Source organism: Prinia subflava, chromosome 8, assembly GCF_021018805.1.
Source record: "Prinia subflava isolate CZ2003 ecotype Zambia chromosome 8, Cam_Psub_1.2, whole genome shotgun sequence".
In the NCBI taxonomy this organism is placed as follows: Eukaryota; Metazoa; Chordata; class Aves; order Passeriformes; family Cisticolidae; genus Prinia; species Prinia subflava.
In genome coordinates, this window is record NC_086254.1 from 20,694,833 (window position 1) to 20,714,796 (window position 19,964).

Genomic DNA, 19,964 nt, shown 5'->3' on the forward strand with positions numbered 1-19,964 from the left:
AGTGAGTGATGGAATGGAATGGCATTTAAAAGGCAATAAGCAAGTAAATAAATCAAATGAATAAGGTAAAAAAAATTAAGGAAAGTCAGTTAAAATAATAAATAGTAAGAAATCAAAGAGTAACTAAAAGAAGAAATAAACTAAAAATAATAAAAATTGAAATTAAATAAATATAAATTATATAAAATACTAATAAATTATTGTAAGATAAAAGGAAAGTCCAACAAAAGGCCTAAATAAAAAATAAAAATAAATAAATAAATGTAAATTTTAAAATAAAATAAATAATACAATGAAATAAGACTGAAATAAAATAGTTAAATAAAATGTAATGAAATAATACATACACAGAACACAAAAATTAAAGCAAAAATTGATTAAATAAATAGAATGCAAGTAAATTTAAAAATAAGAATAAAATTGAATGAAATAAGTAAGTCAGGATGAAATAAAGGGAAAACAGGAATAAAAATAAAATAAAGTCAAATAACAAAACAAAAAACTTTAAAAAAATTTTAAAGAATAAATAAAATAAAATAAAATAAAATAAAATAAAATAAAATAAAATAAAATAAAATAAAATAAAATAAAATAAAATAAAATAAAATAAAATAAAATAAAATAAAATAAAATAACTGGGCTGCAGTAAGCCCAGCCAGGGCAGCGGCGCTCCGCTCCCTCCCTGCAGCCGAGCAGGTGCCGGGGCCGCCCCTGGCTGCGGCCGGGGCGGGGGCCGGGGGCGGGCTGAGCCTTTATAGCGCGATAACGCCCCGCAGAAGTTGCAAACGCCGGCGAGCGGCGGCGGGGACGGGCGAGGACGAAGCTCGGCTCGGAGCCGGGGCCGCCCCGCAGCGCCCGCCATGGGCAACGCGGCCGGGGGGCTGGAGGGGGGCGCGGCCCCGCGGGAGCCCCGCGACCACCGCCCGCAGCCCGGGCCGCCCCCGGCCGCCGCCGCTCCGCCGCCCCCCCGGCAGCCCATGCCCGGGGCCGCCGAGCTGGAGGAGCGCTTCGGCCGCGTCCTGGTGAGCGGGGACGGGCGGCCGCGGGGGGGCCGGGCCGGGCTGCGGGGTCCGGCGGGGAGGGGGCCGGACATAGCGGGGGGGACAGGGGGGACCCCGACCCGCCGGGGGGGTCTCAGCATCCCTGTAGGCATCAGCATCATTAGCAGCGTTACCACCATTATCATCATTATAATGATCGTATTGTTACTATGTCATCCTTCTATTAATTATTTGATTTATTATTTGATTGATATTCTTATTAATAATGATGACTGGCCCGCTCTCACCTCGTTTCCCCGGGGAGGCTCAGCCCTGCCCCGGGATGACCCCCAGCCGCTCCGCTGCCCCCATCCCTCTCACCTTGGGGGGATCCAAGCCCCGAATTCTTGGGGTGACCCCGAGCCCCGGACCCCGGGCAGGCTCCGCCATGGCGGGATCGGCGGCAGGGCCGGAGCGCGCCGCAGGCAGCCGGTGCTGCGGATGGCGATGCTTCGCTCACCTCCTCTTCCTCCTCCTCCTCCTCGCCGGAGCCGGGGAAGCCCCGGGCACCGCTCCCGGCCTCCCGCCGGTGGGCAGCGGGCGGTGCCGGGCCGAGTTCCCGTGGGATGGATGGCAGCTCCCGGGGGCGCTCGGAGCTGCGGAGAGCGGCTCCCGCTCGCTGCTCCGTCCTTGAGCGGGGCGGGCCGGCCGTGACCTTCGCGCCGGGAGCGCCGGGTCCCGTGGAGCGCTGCAGCCTCTCTCCCTGCCCTCCCCAAAAACGCTCCGAGAAAAAAGAATCGCTGCTTTAATGCCCCGAGCCCCAGGCGGGAGATGGAGGCGTTTGGCCGATCCGTCCCGGGAGCGGCGGCGGGCGCAGCTCCCACGATGCCGGCACGCCGGGATCCGCTCGGTTGGATCCGCCGGTATCGGCGGGATCTTCAATCCCAGCCCCAAGCACAAATTACTTGGGAGCTTTTTTATCTCGTGGAGTTTACGGGGTTATTTGGGGGTGAGTGTGGCAGCCGGAGCTGCTGCAGCTCAGGGGGTGATGGTGAGGGGCTCTGCCTGGCGGGACCCCCGTGGGGCTCCCAGGAGGGGTCTCCCGTGGGACCCCCGTGGGGGCAGGTGGCCGGGTGGGGTGGGGTGCCTGTGATGGCTCCGGCTGTCACAGCAGCGGTGGCAGGAAGAGAGCTCGGGGTGTTTCCGCTGCGAGGCCCCAGGAAACAGCACTTTCAGCCGGGCTGGGCCCAGCAGGTTGGAAATCCTAAGCCAAAAAACGGTCAGAAAAGGGGAAAGCGCTGCTCCAGGCTCTCAGCACCACCTTCTCTGCCTTCATCCCGAGGGAAAGCCCTTTTCCAGGGGAAAGGGCACCCACCCGGGGGCTGGATGTGCCCCGACGGGAAGCGGGTGTCTTGTGAAAGCGGCTGTCCCAATCCCGCTTCCTCCTTTCGCAGTCCCTTCCCCATTCTCGTGGCTGTGGGAGCAGCAGAACCCCGGGGGGATGGGGCCGGGGGGTCCCTCCGCCCTCACCCACCACAAACACGTTCCCTGACTTTGGCTTCAACTTTTCTGCCTCCTGAGCTCAGTGATGGAGCAGGTGGCGATGAGCTGGGAATCTCCTGGTGGGACACGATCCAGGCCTCACACGTTGCCATGGTTACAGTGATGCTGTGAGAGCTCAGGGCAAATCAGTTTTGGGCTGGACATCCCAAGCTGGGAGAGCCGGTGGCTCAAAGCCTTGGCAGAAAAGCCCAGGGAGGAGCCATGGGGATCCAAATTGCTGCCAGGAAGGGAATGAATACACCCATTCTGTGCCAAGAAATGGGAATTTGGTTTCCCAAAACTTTATTCTCAAAAATTGGCTTCTTCCCAGCTGGGGCACTGTGGCAGATGCCTCTTTGGCAGAGAGATGGCAGGGTTGTCCCATGCCAAGTGGTTTGGGATATGACAAGGTGGAATTTTGGGATGGAGCAGAGGAAGAGCATCTTTGCTGCTGAGATAAGGATGCTTGGATACTCCTGCTTGGAGCAATCAGGATTTTTCCCCCTTTGCATGTCAAGAGGCATTAATTGGGAACATATAAATGGAACTGTGAGTTGAGGTGTGGTGGAGTCAAAATCAAACAGTGCCTGACTGGGACAGGGGCTGCTCCAGCCAGGAGCTTTGCCTGGTGGAGGCTTTGCTGCCTCTTCTCCCAGGACGTGGAGGAGTGCAAGGCCAACGTCACCATTGCAGATGTTTGCAGATGTTTGCAGATGTGCTGTTGGCCCCAGCAGCAGGATGGGTCACCAGTGAGCCATGGCCAAGTTCAGCCTTGGCTCAACCAGGAAACAAAACTGGTGCTCAGCTTCCTGCTGGATCCATCTCCAGCCCAGTGACCAAGGCTGACTGGGGGCTGCAGTGCGGTGTCCCCACGGGGGACCTGTGTCCTGGGTGGGAAGTTGCCTGTGAGCCACGAGCTGCTGGATCAGGGCCTGGAGAGTGTCCTGGTGCAGGAGCCCCGCTGTGCACCCGGGTCCAGCCCCGGGTGAACCAGGAGGGCATCCCAGAGCAGGGTGGGCAGGCAGGTACCCAGCAGGGATGAGGGCACACGGGCAGGATCAGGCTCCTCTCCCCGGTCTGAGCTGCAGCAGCTTCTGCTTGTTCCTAAAATAGAGCTGCAGCTGCCCAGCCCAGCCCGCTGCCGCCAGCCCCGGCCATCCTGGGGACATGTCTGCTCCCCCACCGGCCATCCCTGCTGGACACTTGGTGGGTTTGGGTCTGCTGGATCCAGGGAGACCCTGATGGGATGAACTGGTCCTGCCAGTGCCCCCCGGCCCATTTTGCTGCATGAGGGAGGTCAGGGAGCCCTGGGTGGGCCTGGTCCTGCTCTGTGCCTTCCACTGAGCCTGGGGAAGGGGCAGGAGAACAAATCCTGTGGTAGCTGGGGGCATGGAGGGGACACCATGGGACAGGTGGCACTGCAGGACTGGGCATGTCCCAAACCACCTCAGGGGTGCTCTGTGGCCATGAGGGATGGAGCATCCCAGGAGTGGCACGGTCCATCTGGAGATGCCTTCCTGCAGCTGGAGAGAGCCCCTAAGCCGTCATCTGGGACAGTTCCCTGCCCTCCTGTCCCCTTCCCTGTGGCAGGATTTTGTCGCTGGTGTCTGGACTGGGATGCTGTCCCGTCCCACGTGCTGCCAAGGCTTTCCATTCCCTCTCTGTGGACGCACATCCCCTGTGCCCCAGAAACGGCGCTGCCAGGGTTCAGCCCGGTTCACTCTCAGCCTGGCGGGGTTTGCAGCACAAACACTTCCCCGGAGGATGCCGGAACATTCTGTGCCAGGTTTGGTGCAGAGCTCGGCTCAGCCCGGCTCCGCTTGGCGCTGCCCGCTCACGTGTGGAACAAAAAGAGGTGTCTGGCACCCAAAATAGCTCTGTCCCCACCAGCCATGATAGGAAAAGGTTGTTTTGTACCAGAAAATGATGTTGGTGCTGCTTTACCTCCCCTGGCCTTGGTTTCAGTGTAGGGCAAACCTGGCTCACCCCAGAGCTGGTGCTGGGTCCCAGCCAGCCTCCCCCCAATGCTGGGCATGGCTAGGATGGCACTGCAGGCTCTGTGGCACTTTGTGTCACAGCAGGGTGGTTTGGGGACATTTGGTGGCACCCCCTCGGTGACGTGGTGGGCTGTGAGGCTGCTGGGAAGCCCCGGGCAGGGGTGGGATGAGGGTGCTGGGTGCTGGATGATGACAGGTGGGATGTGGCTGCTGGGGGCAAGTCGCTGTGGCTCCTCCATCCTTGTCCCCAAAGGAGGAAGAGGAGGAGGACCAAGTCCTTCCTCTGACACCTGTGGGGTGCTTGGCTGCTGCCCTGCACCACATCATCTGCCCAGCCCCACATCACCCAGTCTGCCCCACACCTTCCTCCCTGCCCCACCTCCCACACCACCGGTCCCCGTCCCCGGCAGGAAATGAGAACCGGTTTCTTTGTGCTGCCGGCTGAGGCTGCTCAGCGCAGCCGCTTCCTCCCCGGCACCGCAAGCCCACCCGGCAGCAGCCACCACCCAGTTTGTACCAGACCTGTGCCACATCCTGCCCGCAAGGGAGGGACCGCGGGGCTCGGGGCAGAGCCACCTCCACAGGGACAGCCCAGCGTCCCCTGCCCCACCCTCCTGCTGGCTTCTGTCCCACCGCCAGTGCAGGGTCCTGCTTTGTCCAGGTTCCTCATGTGATGGCTTAAACCAGTCCATGACCATCCCCTCTCTGCCAAAGGCACCCAACAGTGTCCCACAGAGGGTGCCACGAGTGTGACAGAGTCCTGGGTGGGGTGTCTGGGTGTGTAGTCCCTCTTGGCACAGTGCTGTCCCTTGGTCTGACCCTCATCCATCCCAAGGATGGCAGCTTGGGGACCAGCAATGGGGACAGCCAGATGCTGCTGTCACCTTGCCCATCCCAGAACCCACCCAGCAACTCCAGTGGCTTCTCCATGAGGCCATTTCTGACCCTGCAGCCTGATTGTACCCCCTGCTCAGCTCTCCGTGCCAGCCAGCCCAGCCAAACCCAGCTCCTCCCCACCCACAGCTCCTGGTTTTGGCTTCTCGTGAAAGCAGCTTGACAGGTCCAGGAGGTGGTGGAGAGGTTTCTGTTCCTGCCCACCACAGTGGCACCTCTTCTCTCAGACCTGCTCTTCTGTGGGCAAGCAAAGCCCTGGGAGATGCCTTCCTCCAAGGATGTGGTTGTTCTAGCACAGCATGCACCCCACATCCCCATCCTCCTCATCAGGGAACCCCAACACTGGTTCAGGGGTGGCTTGGGGCTGTGCATTGCTCCATGTGCCATCGTGCCAGCCTGCAGGTGCTCTCCAGCTGAGCTGGAGCATCAACATTTGGATCTTTTGGCAAAATAGATCACCTGTGAGCTGAGCTGAGCTGCAGCCTGGCCTGGGCCATGGTGGGTGTCCCAAGAAGGTCACCCTGTGGTGTCCCTCAGCAGGAGCTGCGTCCTGCTCGTGGCGGGAGCGCTTTCGGCAGCGCGCGGTGCCGAGGGCGGAAACCACGTCACGTCCTGCTGCGGGGGCCGGGGTTGTGCAACGGTGGCACGGAGGGATGTGGGGACACGCCAGGCCCTGACATCACCGTTTCTCAATAAACACTGATTCCCCAGACGGGCTCAGCACGCACCTCTTGTGGGGGTTACTCGGTGGTGACTCCTCAGGCATGGCCCGGGCTCCTGGGTCCCTCAGCTGTGTCACCAGTGGTGTCCCCGTCTGTCATCCCGTGTGCCCCTGCCAGGACTGGGCTGGCTGAGGTGGGGGACATGGTGCACTCATGACATGCATGGATGTGTCCAGTTCTTCCTCGTGTCCCCCACCAACACCCCCTGCCCTCCCCTTGGGGTCCTCAGGTGGGGACGTTACTGATGGGCCATTGGGATGCTCAGATCCTGGGAATAGTGGTGTTCCCAGCCTCCCACTGTTGTCCCCATCATCCCACCAGTGCTCCCTCCTCCCACCAACATCCCCATCCTCCCGTGGGTATCCCCACATCCCACTGGTATCCCCATCTCCCACTGCTGAGCGAGGCCACCCCGTGCTGGGTGAGCAGGGGCTGCTGCATCCTGGGGGTGTTTTGGGGTGACCCCCAGAGCTGACACCCTCCACCCACAGAATTCCATGAACCTGCCCCCGGACAAGATGAAGCTGCTTAACCAGTACGACAGTGAGAAGAAGTGGGAGCTGATCTGTGACCAGGTGAGGTCCAAGCTCACCCCATCCCCAGTGCCATCCCTGTCCCCAAGTGCCACTCGTGGTATGGTTTGGACATCAATCTGGCTGTACCACGCACTGACATCAATCTCGTTACTGACACAGCACCTTATTAACCTCATTAAGCATTGATGCAGTTGGGGTGGGGACAGGGACGCTGTGGCTGCTGTGGGGACAGTGGCATGTCCCCATGCCACAGCAGGTGGCCCAGCTTCAGCCTCTCTCTGGGGCTCGCAGGAGCGTTTCCAGGTGAAGAACCCTCCGTCCGCCTACATCCAGAAGCTGAAGAGCTACTTGGACACGGGTGGTGTCAGCAGGAAGGTGAGGGGTCCCTGTTGCACCCCGGTGCCCTGGTCCCCATCCCAGGCTGGGCACAGGGACGGTGCCAATGGCTGTCCCTATCCCACAGTTCAAGAGGCGAGTGCAGGAGTCCACGCAGGTGCTCCGGGAGCTGGAGATCTCCCTGAGGACCAACTACATCGGGTAAGGGTGGGGGTGGCACTGTCACCCAGCTGCTGCCAGTCTTTGGGATCGGCATGGGTGTGCTGGCTCTGGCTGAAGGGTGACAGTAGGATGTGGAGGCTGTGGCCTCATCCTGCCCCCCTTAGGAGGGCTGTGATGGAAAACTGAGGGTGCTGAGGCAGCTGGGGGTGCTGTGGGGTCTGAACCCCATTTTGGGTCTCTAGGATCCCCTGGGTGCCAGGAGAGACCCTGCCCCCACCCTGGCTGTCCTGACCCCTTGTGGGGTGGTGGGTGCCCACGGTCCCCAGGGCCAGGCTGTCCTGTCATGGCAGTGGTGGCAGCAGTGGCAGTGGTGGCAGTGGTGACAGCAGAGCCCTTGGGCTGTGTCCCCCATATATCAGGTTCACCATGGCACTCACCTGGCCTCAGAGAAATGCCAGCTCATGGTGCCACCTCATGTCCACAGTGTGTTCCACCATTGCTGGGGACCTCTGACCAGAGGGTGGCTGTGCTGAGTGTCTGGGGGCAGGGGGAGAGAGGATGTGGGGGTTGGCAGAGCCCACTAACCCTCTGCATCCTCCAGCTGGGTCCAGGAGTTCCTCAACGAGGAGAACAAGGGGCTGGACGTGCTGCTGGAGTACCTCGCCTTTGCCCAGTGCTCTGTCGCGTACGTCCCCGCCGGGTGCCCTGTCCCCAAGGCTGGCATCAGCCTCCCCTGGGGCTCAGTGGGGCTGGGGGGGGTCTCTGGGGGTGCCTCCCTTGTCATCAGGGCAATGCTCCATGGCTGGGGCTGAGCAGAACATCCCCAGCATTCCTGAGGGGCATCTGCCCGTATTGGGGTGCCATGTCTCACCTGTCCCCATGTCCCCACGGGCCACCAGGTATGACATGGAGAGCACAGAGAACAGCCCCGGCTCTGACAAGGGCAAGGAGCGGTCGCTGGAGGACCTGAACAAAAGCACCTCCTCGTCCCCCACCCAGGGCTTCTCCAAAACGCGGCCCCTCACTGTAAGGTAACGTGTGGTCCCGTCCCCAGCTGTCCCCTGTCCCCGTGCCGTGTCCCCGCTCTCGCCTCGCTGCACCCCGGCCGCGCCGCGCTTGGAGAGGGGCTTGGCTGGGAGACGCAGGCCCGCTCCTAGAATGGGGCCCATTGCTGGTTTGAGGGTAGGGACAAAGCCACCTCCCCCTGTGTGTCCCAGGGGCTGAGCCCTGCCGAGTCCCCAACCTGGCACTGCGACCGTCCCAGCGTGCTCTGGTTGAACTCCAGGATTACACTAAAATTGGGGGTGTTGGAGATTTTTTTGGGAGCAAATCGCAGCCCCTTGGTTTAAACCCGGGGCGGAGGGACGGGCCTGTGTCCCCCCAAGCCGGTCCTGGTGGCTGGTGGCTCTCGCTTGGTGCCGCTCGCCCGCAGCCCCGTCTAACCCCGCTCTTCTCTTGCACGCTGCCGGGGACGCGCTGACGGTAGGTGACGGGGCACTGGCGGGACGGGGACACCGCCCGGGACCCCGCTGCTGGTCACCGGTACTGGGGACAGGGCCTGCGGGGCACCCCCGGTGGGCGGGGAGGTCCCAGGGACACCCCACCGCGGTCACCCCGGAACTGTAACGTGGCACCCCGGGGACCGCGGGGGTCCCTCTCCGCCTGCCAGCAGCTCTGGAGGAGCCGGGGTGTCCCTCCTAGCCCCAGAGACAGGTCAGGAGGGACGTGGCACCCGCAGGGACTCCCATCCCTTGTCCCCGAGCCGGGTGTCCCGGGGGCGGCGCGGGAGCCCCGTTTCTCCCTCCTGTCCTGCAGGCTCTAACGCGCCTCCAGCTGCTGCCTCTCGAACCAGCACATCCACACCCTCCTCCGCCACGTCCACCCCAGCGCCCCCTGCGGTGCCCCGGGCAGCGATGGGGACAGTGCCCCCAGGTCACCCGGCAGCTCCTGCCCGCCCCGGTGAGCCTCCGAGACCGCCCCTGTGCACGGAGGGGGGGCCCAAACCCATCCCACCCACATCGCCCCCCCAGTCCCAGGGCTTCTAGATGGGCACGGACACCTTCTAGAGGGTTTGTCCCACGGGGTGCAGCCGCCCGGGTGCCCCGGTGTCCCCCCGCCCCGCTGCCATCCCCTTGCGCTGTCCCCTCCCCGCTTCTCGCTGCGCCCGCGGCTCCCCGGGCCCCGCTGAGCCGCGCTCTCCCCGCCAGGCTGAACCCCTCGCACAGCAGGAAGGCGCTGCGCAACTCGCGGCTCGTCAGCCAGAAGGACGATGTCCATGTGTGCATCATGTGCCTCCGCGCCATCATGAACTACCAGGTGGGAGTGGGCGGCATCCGCGGGGACCCGCCCGGGGCTCCCCCGGGATCCCCCGCGCCCGCGGGGGCAGCTCCGAGGTGGCACCGGGTCTGGGTGCCCTGGCTCTGAGGTGTCCTCGCTCAACCTCCTGCCTGGTGGGGACGTGGGATGGGGGTGTCCCACGGTGCTGGAGTGTCTCCAGGGGGACACGCGACCCCATTAATGCTCCTTTCCGCCCCCAAGTCTGGCTTCAGCCTGGTGATGAACCACCCAGCCTGCGTCAACGAGATCACCCTGAGCCTCAACAACAAGAACGCCAGGTAGGAGCTGCCCTGCCCCCTGTTGTCCCTTGTTGTCCCTTGTCGCGCCGTTCCCTCGCCCGCCCCACGGCCTCGGCTCCCTCACACTGCGTCTCTGCAGGACCAAGGCTCTGGTGCTGGAGCTGCTGGCTGCTGTCTGCCTGGTCCGAGGTGGCCACGACATCATCCTGGCTGCCTTCGACAACTTCAAGGAGGTGAGTCTCCAGCAGGGACACCCAGTCCCCAACAGGGACACCCAGTCCCCCCATGGACATCTGTGCTCCAGCTGGGTTTGTCACTTGGTTTCCCTGTGTGTGGCAGAGTCCTGCACCACCCTCAAATCTCTGGCTTGCTTAGGGATGTTCCCCTCACTGGGTTTGATGCCCCCATGCCACCATGTGTCCCCAGGGCCGTGTCCCAGCTGGGCTGGGTGCCTGGCAGCACTGGTCAGGGTTGGGATGGTGTCACCAATAGATACCTCCTGTCCTGCCACCGTCCTGGGTGTCCCCTGGCCCTGTCCTCCTCCCTAGCCTTCAGCCCCCTGCTCCCCCAGGTCTGCGGAGAGAAGAACCGCTTCGAGAAGCTGATGGAGTATTTCCGAAATGAGGACACTAACATTGACTTCATGGTGAGTGGCTGCTGGGGCCCATGCTCTGCTGTCCCCAGGATGTCATGTCACCGAGGCTGCTGCACTGTCCCCAGGCCAGCATGCCTCCAGAGCTCCTAAGCCACCACGCTGTCCCTATGGTATCATGTCCCGAGGGATGCTGAGCCACCAAAACTCTCCCCAGGCCACCATGTCCTCAGGGGCTGCTGAGCCACCGTGCTGTCCCAAGGACTGCCATGTCCCAAGGGCTGCCATGTCCTGAGGACTGCCATGTCCCAAGGACTGCCATGTCCCAAGGGCTGCCATGTCCCAAGGGCTGTCAGGCTGTTCTACTGTCCCCAAGGGCTTTTTAGCCACTACACTGCCCATGACATCGTGTCCCCAAGGGCTTCTAAGCCACCAAATGGTCCCCAGGCCTCCATGTCCCCAGCACTGTCTAAACCACCATGCACTCCCCAGGGGCACCATGTCCCCAAGGGCCACCAACCCCTCATGCAGCCCCTGGGACAGCGTCCCCAAGGGCCACCCTGCCCTTGTGCCATGCCATGGCCACACCGAGCTGTGTCCCCGCAGGTGGCCTGCATGCAGTTCATCAACATCGTGGTGCACTCGGTGGAGAACATGAACTTCCGCGTGTTCCTGCAGTACGAGTTCACCCACCTGGGGCTGGACCAGTACCTGGAGGTGGGTGATCCCCGGGGCGGGGGTGCCGGGGGTGCTGCCAGCCCTGCCGGTGACACCGGCTGTGCCTCCCCAGACTCTGCGCCTCACCGAGAGCGACAAGCTGCAGGTGCAGATCCAAGCTTACCTGGACAACGTCTTCGATGTGGGGGCCATGCTGGAGGACTCGGAGACCAAGACGGCGGTGCTGGAGCACATGGAGGAGCTGCAGGAGCACGTCAGCCAGGTGGGCCGTGGGCGCGTGGGCAGAGCCGCTGACGCAAGCCCCGAGGGAGGGATGAGGACGGGGCTGAGCGGCGGCGCCTGGTCGGTCGCCCACAGTTGACGGAGAAGCTGCAGAATGCGGAGAACGACTCCATGGCCAAGATAGCGGAGCTGGAGAAGCAGCTGAGCCAGGCACGGCGGGAGCTGGAGGCGCTGCGGGTGAGCCGGGGCTGCCGCGGTGCTGAGGGAGGGCTGGGGCAGAGGCGCCGGGCTCTGAGGGGTGCGGTGGGACACCGGTGACCTGCCGGGGGTTGTCACCTCTCCAGGAGCAGCTGAGCCCCCCGCAGCCGCCCAGCCCGCCGTCCCCGCAGCCCCAGGAGTGCTACCGGCTGGCGCTGGAGCGGCGGCTGGCGGAGCTCGAGGAGAAGGGGCTGGTGCAGATCCTGCGTGGGCCCGACGGAGACGTCGCCATCGAAATTGTCCCCGTTGTCATAGAAACCCCCGCAGCCCCCGTGGTTTCTGGAGAGGCCACTGCCACCACCGACACCACCGCCACCTGCACAGGTACCGTGGGTGTGAGGGGATGTCCCATTCCTGGCGGGGACGCCTGGCACCAGGGAGGGGTGGCAGTGAGTCTCTGGGCACAGAAACTGAGGCGGGGGTGTGGGGAAGTGCCCGGGGACTCAGGGTGATGCGGTGGCAGAGGAAGCGTGGCGGTGGCACAGTGCCCTGCTGTGTCACCACCTCACCCACCTCTTCTTTTCCTTGCAGATGCTCCGGCTCTGGCTCCAGCCCCACCTCCCCCACCGGCACCTGCTGCCCCCCCGCCTCCACCCCCTCCGCCCCCCCCACCTCTGCCGGGGGCTGAGCCCATCCCTCCCCCACCCCCCGCACCCCCTCTGCCCGCAGGCGCTGCCCCCCCGCCGGCTCCCCCACTCCCGGGTGCCCCAGTGCCACCGCCCCCCCCACCGCTCCCGGGGGGGCCGGAGGGCCCCGTGCCCCCCCCGCCACCGCCCCCTCCCCTCGGTGGGGAGCCCCCAGCCGGGCCGGGTGCCCCCCCCACTGCCAACGGTTCAGGTGAGTGTGGCCCAGGGATGGCGGGGGTGTTCCCTGGGAGGGGTCTGGGGGCACCCTGGAGTGGGTTTGGGACCCCCACCCTGTGACGTGCCCCCCCTCCCGTGACCCTGCAGTGAAGGTGAAGAAGCCGATCCAGACCAAGTTCCGCATGCCCGTCTTCAACTGGGTGGCCCTGAAGCCGAGCCAGATCGACGGCACCGTCTTCACCGAGCTCAACGACGAGAAGGTGCTGCAGGTGAGCACACGGGGACAGGGGCTGAAGGTGCTGCAGGTGAGCACACGGGGACAGGGGCTGAAGGTCCTGCAGGTGAGCACACGGGGACAGGGGCTGAAGGTGCTGCAGGTGAGCACACGGGGACAGGGACTGAAGGTGCTGCAGGTGAGCACACGGGGACAGGGGCTGAAGGTGCTGCAGATGAGCACACGGGGACAGGGGGCTGGGCACAGGGTGCCCGGGGGACTCAGTCCCCCAGGCCATGCTGAGGTTGCCTTGTGCCCACCCTGCACCCACCCAAGGTGTCACAGGGCTGCAGGAGGAGCTGGAGGTCAGGAAAACTCCTTAGCACCATGGAGAGGGCCATGGGATCCGGCGTGCTTCTCCTCTCACCCCGTCCTTGTCCCTTTGCTCCATCCACATCCTCACATCCTGTCCTCTTCTTCTTCCTCATCTCCATCCTCTGGTCCCCCCATCCCCTCCTTACCCCTCCCTGTACCCTTGCCTGTCCCTGTACTTGTCTCCTTGTTCCATCCTCATCCCTTTGCTTCATCTTGATCCTCATTCCTCACCCCTGTTGTGGTCCTCTGGCCCCGTCCTCCCCCCGATGTCCCATGCCACCTCTGCTCCGTGCCCACAGCCCTGTGTCCCCACAGGAGCTGGACATGAGTGACTTTGAGGAGCATTTCAAGACCAAGGCGCAGGGCCCCGCCCTGGACATCAGTGCCCTCAAGGCCAAGGCCACGCAGAAGGCCCCCAGCAAGGTGACCCTCATGGAGTCCAACCGGGCCAAGAACTTGGCCATCACCCTGCGCAAGGGCGGCCGCAGCGTCCAGGACATCTGCACGGCCATCGAGACGTGAGTGCTCACCTGGACTGGGGCAAGGGCGGGCACAGCCCAGCAGGACATGGGCTGGGATGGGAGAGGGTGTGAGGGATGAAGGGACTGGTGTGGGGCTGCAGGGACGAGATACGGAGAGATGGAGGGATGGAGGGATTAGAGGTGGGGAGATGGAGGGTGGAGGGATCGAATGTGGAGAGGAGGAAGGATGCAGGCACCAGTGTGGGGATGGAGAGATGCAGGAACCAGATATGAAAAGAAGGGATGTGAGGACCAAAGATAGAGAGATGGAGGGATCCATAGGAGAGATAGAGAGATGCAGGATCTAGATACAGAAAGATGGAGTGATGCAGGAACCAGCTGTGGGGATGGAGTGATGCAGGAACCAGCTGTGGGGATGGCGGGATGAAGGACCAGCTGTGGGGGTGGAGGGAGATGGAACCAGCTGAGGGTGACACGGGGGCTTCAGGACCTGCGGCAGGGCCTGACAGTGCCAGGGGTGTCCCCTCCCCGCAGGTACGACCAGCAAGCCCTGAGCCTCGACTTCCTGGAGCTGCTGCTGCGCTTCCTGCCCACCGAGTACGAGCGGACCCTGATCGGGAAGTTCGAGCGGGACCAGCAGCCGCCAGAGGAGCTCTCGGACGAGGACCAGTTCATGATCCGCTTCAGCAAGATCCCGCGCCTGGCCGAGCGCATGAATGTCATGATCTTCCTGGGCAGCTTCGGCGACACGGCCCAGCTGCTCATGCCGGTGTGCGCCGGGGGCGGGCGGGGCGGGGGCGGCGCGGGGGCGGCTCCCGCGGGACTCTCACACCTCCCCTCCCTCACACCCTGCCCTCCCTCACACCGTGCCCTCCCTCACACCCTCCCCTCCCTCACACCCTCCCCTCCCTCACACCCTGCCCTCCCCTCCTTCACACCCTGCCCTCCCCTCCTTCACACCCTGCCCTCCCTCACACCCTGCCCTCCCTCAGTCCTGCCCTCCCTCACACCCTGCCCTCCCTCACACCCTGCCCTCCCTCAGTCCTGCCCTCCCTCACACCCTGCCCTCCCTCACACCGTGCCCTCCCTCACACAGCAACTCAACGCCATCATCGCTGCCTCCATGTCCCTCAAGTCCTCCAGCAAACTGCGCCACATCCTCGAGGTGAGGGCTTTGGGGGCAGCTGGCCCCGATGGGTGCACACAGAGTGCTGGCAGAGTGTCTGTAGGCACTGTGCCCTCCTGGCCCCGTGTCCCCAAGCCGTGGTGTCCCTGCAGATCGTCCTGGCCTTCGGGAACTACATGAATAGCAGCAAGCGTGGGGCTGCCTACGGCTTCCGGCTGCAGAGCCTTGACGCGGTAGGGTCGGTGTGGGGGCCTGGTGTGGGGAGATCGGGGGCACTGCCACTGCCAGGGGGACAGAGGGACACGAGATGGAAGAACGCAGGATCCTGCCGTGGGGATAGCAGGATGCAAGGACCAGCAGTAGGGATGGAGGGACATGAGGTTTAGCTGTGGGGACAGAGGGATGAAGAGACTTTCTTTTGGGTTGGGGAGGCCAGGGGAGGAGGCAAAGGGATGGAGATACACAGGAATGGGGGCAGAAGGATGCAGACCTGATATGGAGAGGTTAAAGGATTTAAGGACCTTGATGAAGGAAGATGGGATGAAGGAAGATGGGAACCAGCTGCAGGGATAGAGGGGGGAAGGTCACACATGGGAATGTAGGGATGAAGAACCACCTGCAGGGACAGAGCAATGCAGACCCAGCCATGGGGATGGAGAAAGGTGGGAATCAGCCATGGGAATGGAGGAATGCAGACCTGGCTGAGGGATGGAGGGATATGTGGGAGTGGAGGGATGGAGGGATGCAGACCCAGCCACAAGGATAAAGGGCCACCAGAAGCAGCCCTGAGGAGGGTGAGGCGTGGTGGCTGCGGGTCAGGGCTGACTCTGGCCTGCCCCAGCTCCTGGAGATGAAGTCCACAGACCGCAAGCAGACACTGCTGCATTACCTGGTGCGGGTGATCATGGAGAAGTACCCGGAGCTCACCGGCTTCCACACCGAGCTGCACTTCCTTGACAAGGCAGGCACAGGTAGTGCCCACGGGCCCTGGGCTGGGGGTGGAGGCAGCCCCTGGCACCTGGAGCCTGCCCTGACCCCGCACTGCCCACCTCCCGCAGTGTCCCTGGACGGTGTCCTGCAGGATGTGCGGAGCCTGCAGCAGGGCATGGAGCTGACCCGCAGGGAGTTCATGAGACAGGACGACAGCCCCGTGCTCAAGGACTTCCTCAAGGTCAACTCAGAGGTGATGGAGAAGCTGCAGGCTGACAGCAAAACTGCCAAGGTGGGTGCTGGTGTGGGGTCATGGGGGCAGTCCCCTGCATGGAGACACCTCTGCTCACACCTCTGCACCACGGGAGAGGCTCCAGTGGGACAGGCATGAGGGATATGGGGCAGGATGGGGAGGTGGGAGAGGCTGGAAGGAGGTGGTGGGCGATGGCCACCACTGCCCAGCCCCCTGATGAGGTGTCTCTGCCCACAGGAAGCGTATGAGTCAGCTGTGGAGTATTTCGGGGAGAACCCCAAGACCTGTCCCCCCACCACCTTCTTCCCCATGTTCATGCGCTTCATCAGAGCCTACAAGGTAGGAGGGGGCATGGGGTTCTCTGTTTCTGAGGGCTGGGAGGGTGTTTGGGGCACCTGACCCCACTTTAGAGCGATCAGCAGAAGTCACAGGCAAGGCTGGGGCTCAGGAATGCCTTTGGGAGGGTCAGAGATTTTGGAACTGGGTTGGGGTGAGCTGGGGGCTGTGAGGGGAAGGAGGAAGGAGGCTGCAGTCCTGCACTCCCCTGACTCAGCGCACCCTTCCTGTCCCTCTCCCAAGAAAGCAGAGCAGGACATCGAGCTGTGGAAGAAACAAGAGGCCGCAGCCAAAGAGACGGAATCTGGCTCCCCTGGCAGCGAGCAGCAGCCCGAGGTGAAGGTGCCCCCATATCTGAGTTCTGGTGGGGTCCCAGCCTCAGCCCTGGGTGGGCTGAGTGGTGGGGAAGGACTAAACAGGTCCTGGGGAGGGAGAGCTGGGTGGGAGGTGAAGGTGAGGGTACCCCATCTCCTCTGGGGTGTGATCATCCCACTCAAAGCCCTGTCCCCTCCCCAGCTGCCTGTCCAGAAGGCCAGGAGGCAGCAGATGGACATGATTGCTGAGCTGAAGAAGAAGCAGATGGTGAAGGAGCCACTCATCTACGAAGGCAAAGATGGGGCCATTGAGGATATAATTTCAGGTGAGGGATGACTTCAGGTGAGCATCCAGGTGTCCCCACATCACAGACCCGGTGCTGGGGCCTGCGAGGGCTGTCACAGGAGCTGGAGGGTCACCAAGCCCCATCACAGGGACCAAACCTACCTGCAAGCACCTTCACATCCCACATGGCAAAGCTGCCGAGTGCTCCCTCCCCTGTCTCATATCTCTTCCTCCTCTTCTGCTTCTTCGTCCTCTCTCCTCCTCCTGCTCCTCCTCGCTGTCTCTGGATCGCTCTGCTCAGCTCTCAAAACTGTCCCTTTCACGGCCCGGACGGGCAAGCGCTCGTCCCGGCTCTTCTGCGACGTGAGCTTCAACGAGGAGAGCCCTCTGTAGGTAACGTGGGGCCGCGGGGCCGGCCTGGGGGGCGGGGGCTGCCGGGCTTCCCCCTCCCCGCCGGGATTTCTCCCGGTGTGTGGCCGGCTTTGCTGAGCCCCGGCCGCGGGGGCTCCCGGGGTCAGCCTCGATGCGGTGCTGGCTCCCAGGGCCGGCGGTCGGGATCCCCCGGGCCGATGGTTCGTTCTGCTGCTCCTCCCGTCCCTGCGTGCGGCCCGGGGCTCCTCCTGAGTGTCCTGTACCCAGAGAGCGACTCCCGGGCAGAGAGAGAGGACAAGGGGCAAAAGAGGGTTTTAAACGAACAGAGGAGAGTTTTAGGGTGAAGGTTCGGAAAAAAAATCATTCCTGTGAGGGTGAACCCTGGCACAGGGTGCCCAGAGCAGCTGTGGCTGCCCCTGCATCCCTGGCAGTGTCCGAGGCCAGGCTGGACAGGGCTTGGAGCCGCCTGGGACCGTGGGAGGTGTCCCTGCCATGGCAGGGTGGCACTGGGTGGGCTCTAAGGTCGCTCCAACCCAACCCATTCCATGTTAATGATGGGTGGCGGGGCCCTGGCCGTCCCGGGTGGGCAGTGAAGCTCATCCAGCCCCTGCGGCTCCCCCGATGCAGATCTGCGGAACAACCCGTACAGGCGGGGGGACAAGGCCCGCGGCAGCGCCAAGAAACGGGGGCAGAGCCTGCAGGCGACACCGGACATCGCGCTGTGACCGGCGCCATCCCTGCAGCTCCAGGACCGGGGCAGGATCATCTTCCCGACGCGGATGGGACCGCAGGATGCCAGTCCGTCCGCCCGGGGCTCGGCGGGGTGCAGGGACAGTGCCCGCTCCGCTTAGCGTGCCAGCTCCGCCCGGCCTGGGCCCGGCACTGGCACCCCCGGCGCTTGCTTGGCCATGTCCCCGAGCTCCTCGCCCCAGGCTGGCAGGGCTGGGGGGCCCTCCTGGCTACGGACAGGACGGGGAAGCACAGAAAGGGCCCCAACTTGTCCTGGAAGGAAAGAGGGGCTGTCCCATCCCATCCCATCCCCGGCGCTGCTCCCCCGCACCGCTGTGTCCCACCCCTCAGCTTGCTGGTGCCTTTGATTGCCGCTGCGGGAGGGGAGGGGGTGTCAGCCAGGGTCACAGCGCTCCCCGCACATCGCCCCCGGCCCCGCAGAGCCCGCGAGCCCCGCGTCCTCCTGCGCTGCAGAACCAGCGGGGAGCTGCTGCAAAGCTCCCACCCCGGGCATCCCGGACCCAGGCGCTGGCAGCGGTGCTATTTTACACGATTTTATAAGTCTTCCTTCCAATTTCTCTGTGCTGCGGCAGCGGGGATTGGAACACCCCCACACAGGGCGTCCCCAAGGCTGTGGCGAGCAGCGCCGGGCTGTTCCTCGCCGCAGGGGAGGCTCCGTGGCTGCGGCAATCGGCAGCAGGGACGAGTTTCTGCGAGGTGGTGGCACCTCCGCCCACCATCTCCAGCATCCACCTGCCCTGTCGGGGCTGGAGCCTCTGGGATAAACCGTGACTGTCAGCCCTGCGGGGGTCCCCGTTTTGTGGGGTGGGACACGCAGGAGAGGCCGGCAGCCCCCGACCCCCAAAGGCTGCGGGTCGCTGCTGCCGCCGGGCAGGGGAGCCCCGAGAGCCGCAGAGCCGCTCGCCACCGCCCTGGACCGGGCTACCGCTGCCTCCCCTGCCCCGCTGCTGCTGAGGGACCCGGCCCCGCAGTGCCGCAATTCAACCTCTCGGTGCATTTATTTCATCAAATGGCCCCTCTCGTCCCCATGTGAGGACCCTTCTCCCTCCTCCCGTCCTTTCTCGCTCTTCCCAGCTTTAGCCAGAGCAGCCGCTGCTTCCTGCTGTATTTAAGCTGCTTCAGCGCCGGCTCCGTGTCCGGGGAGGGATGGGAAATGAATGTGTAACTTATAATGCCTTTAAGCCTCAAATGTAAACCATTAACTGCTCATTTGTATACATTATTTTTATATACTGAAAGCCTGTTTAATCTAAAGCAGAACTGGCAATAAAATGTCTGACCATAAAGGACTTGTCTGGGAGAAGGGTTTGCTTGGGGGGGCTGATGCTGTCGTGGAGGGAGGGAGAAAAGGAAGGAAAGATGGAGGGAGGGAATGATGGAGGGAGGGAGGAAGAGAGGAAGGAGGGAAGAAGGGAGGAAGATGAAGAGAGGGATGGAAAGAAGGAGGGAGTGGCTGTGGCTGCCCCATCCCTGGAAATGTCCAAGGCCAGGTTGGACGGGGCTTGGACATTTCCCAGGAGCAACCTGGGACAGTGGGAGGTGAGAGGGTGGAATGAGATGATCTTTAAGGTCCCTTCCAACACCAACCAGTCTGCAATTCTAGCTACAAATCACCCACCATTTTTTTGAGGACAACAGATCTGAGGTCTGTTCACAGCACAGACGTGGGTGCATGACAGCACAAAAAATGTGTTTTAGGGTAACTGTCCTCACTCACCAGCCTGGCCACAGCCCCCCAGCCCGCTGGGCTCGTTTACCACAAGGATTCAGCTCCGTGCAGACAAACAGCTCCTGCAGCACTGGGAGGTGTGAGGAGGATCCCCAGAGCTCTGCCTGCCTCACCCCTGCACCTCCCGAGGCAAGACTGAGCAGCTCCCAGTGCAGCAAATCCCCTACAACAGAGGAAGAGGATAGAGGAAGGACAAGGGACGGCTTGGAAGGAGATGCCAGAATATTCAGCAAAGCCTGGGCTTAGGTCTATCAAAGTTAGTGCTGCCTCTTGAGCCCCAGAAATCACAGAATGACAGAATATCCTGGGCTGGAAGGGACCCCCAAGGATCATCCAGCCCAACTCCTATCCTGCCCAGACCCCCCAACAACCCCAGCCTGTGCATCCCTGGCAGCGCTGTGCAAACACTCCTGGAGCTCTGGCAGCCTCAGGGCCAGGACCATTCCCTGGGGAGCCTGGGCAGTGCCAGCACCCTCCCTGACTTCTGCATCTCCCAAAC

The 19,964-nt window shown here is 62.4% G+C and overlaps 1 protein-coding gene across 1 annotated transcript; it reads left to right on the forward strand.

Annotated features, from left to right (window-relative positions):
- Positions 1-722: 722 nt before the first annotated feature.
- FMNL1 (formin like 1) lies at positions 723-19,022 on the forward strand. The gene is made up of 26 exons (XM_063404038.1): positions 723-1,022; positions 6,627-6,710; positions 6,963-7,046; positions 7,135-7,208; positions 7,771-7,854; positions 8,069-8,200; positions 9,377-9,485; positions 9,708-9,784; positions 9,885-9,978; positions 10,317-10,391; positions 10,944-11,054; positions 11,128-11,277; positions 11,373-11,474; positions 11,582-11,819; positions 12,027-12,332; positions 12,446-12,567; positions 13,203-13,405; positions 13,904-14,138; positions 14,466-14,534; positions 14,648-14,728; positions 15,337-15,466; positions 15,554-15,717; positions 15,916-16,017; positions 16,258-16,350; positions 16,531-16,654; positions 17,614-19,022. The coding sequence occupies exons 1-26, from the start codon at positions 861-863 to the stop codon at positions 17,709-17,711; spliced, it is 3,303 nt and encodes a 1,100-aa protein (XP_063260108.1). The 5' UTR covers positions 723-860; the 3' UTR covers positions 17,712-19,022.
- The last annotated feature ends 942 nt before the right edge of the window (positions 19,023-19,964 follow it).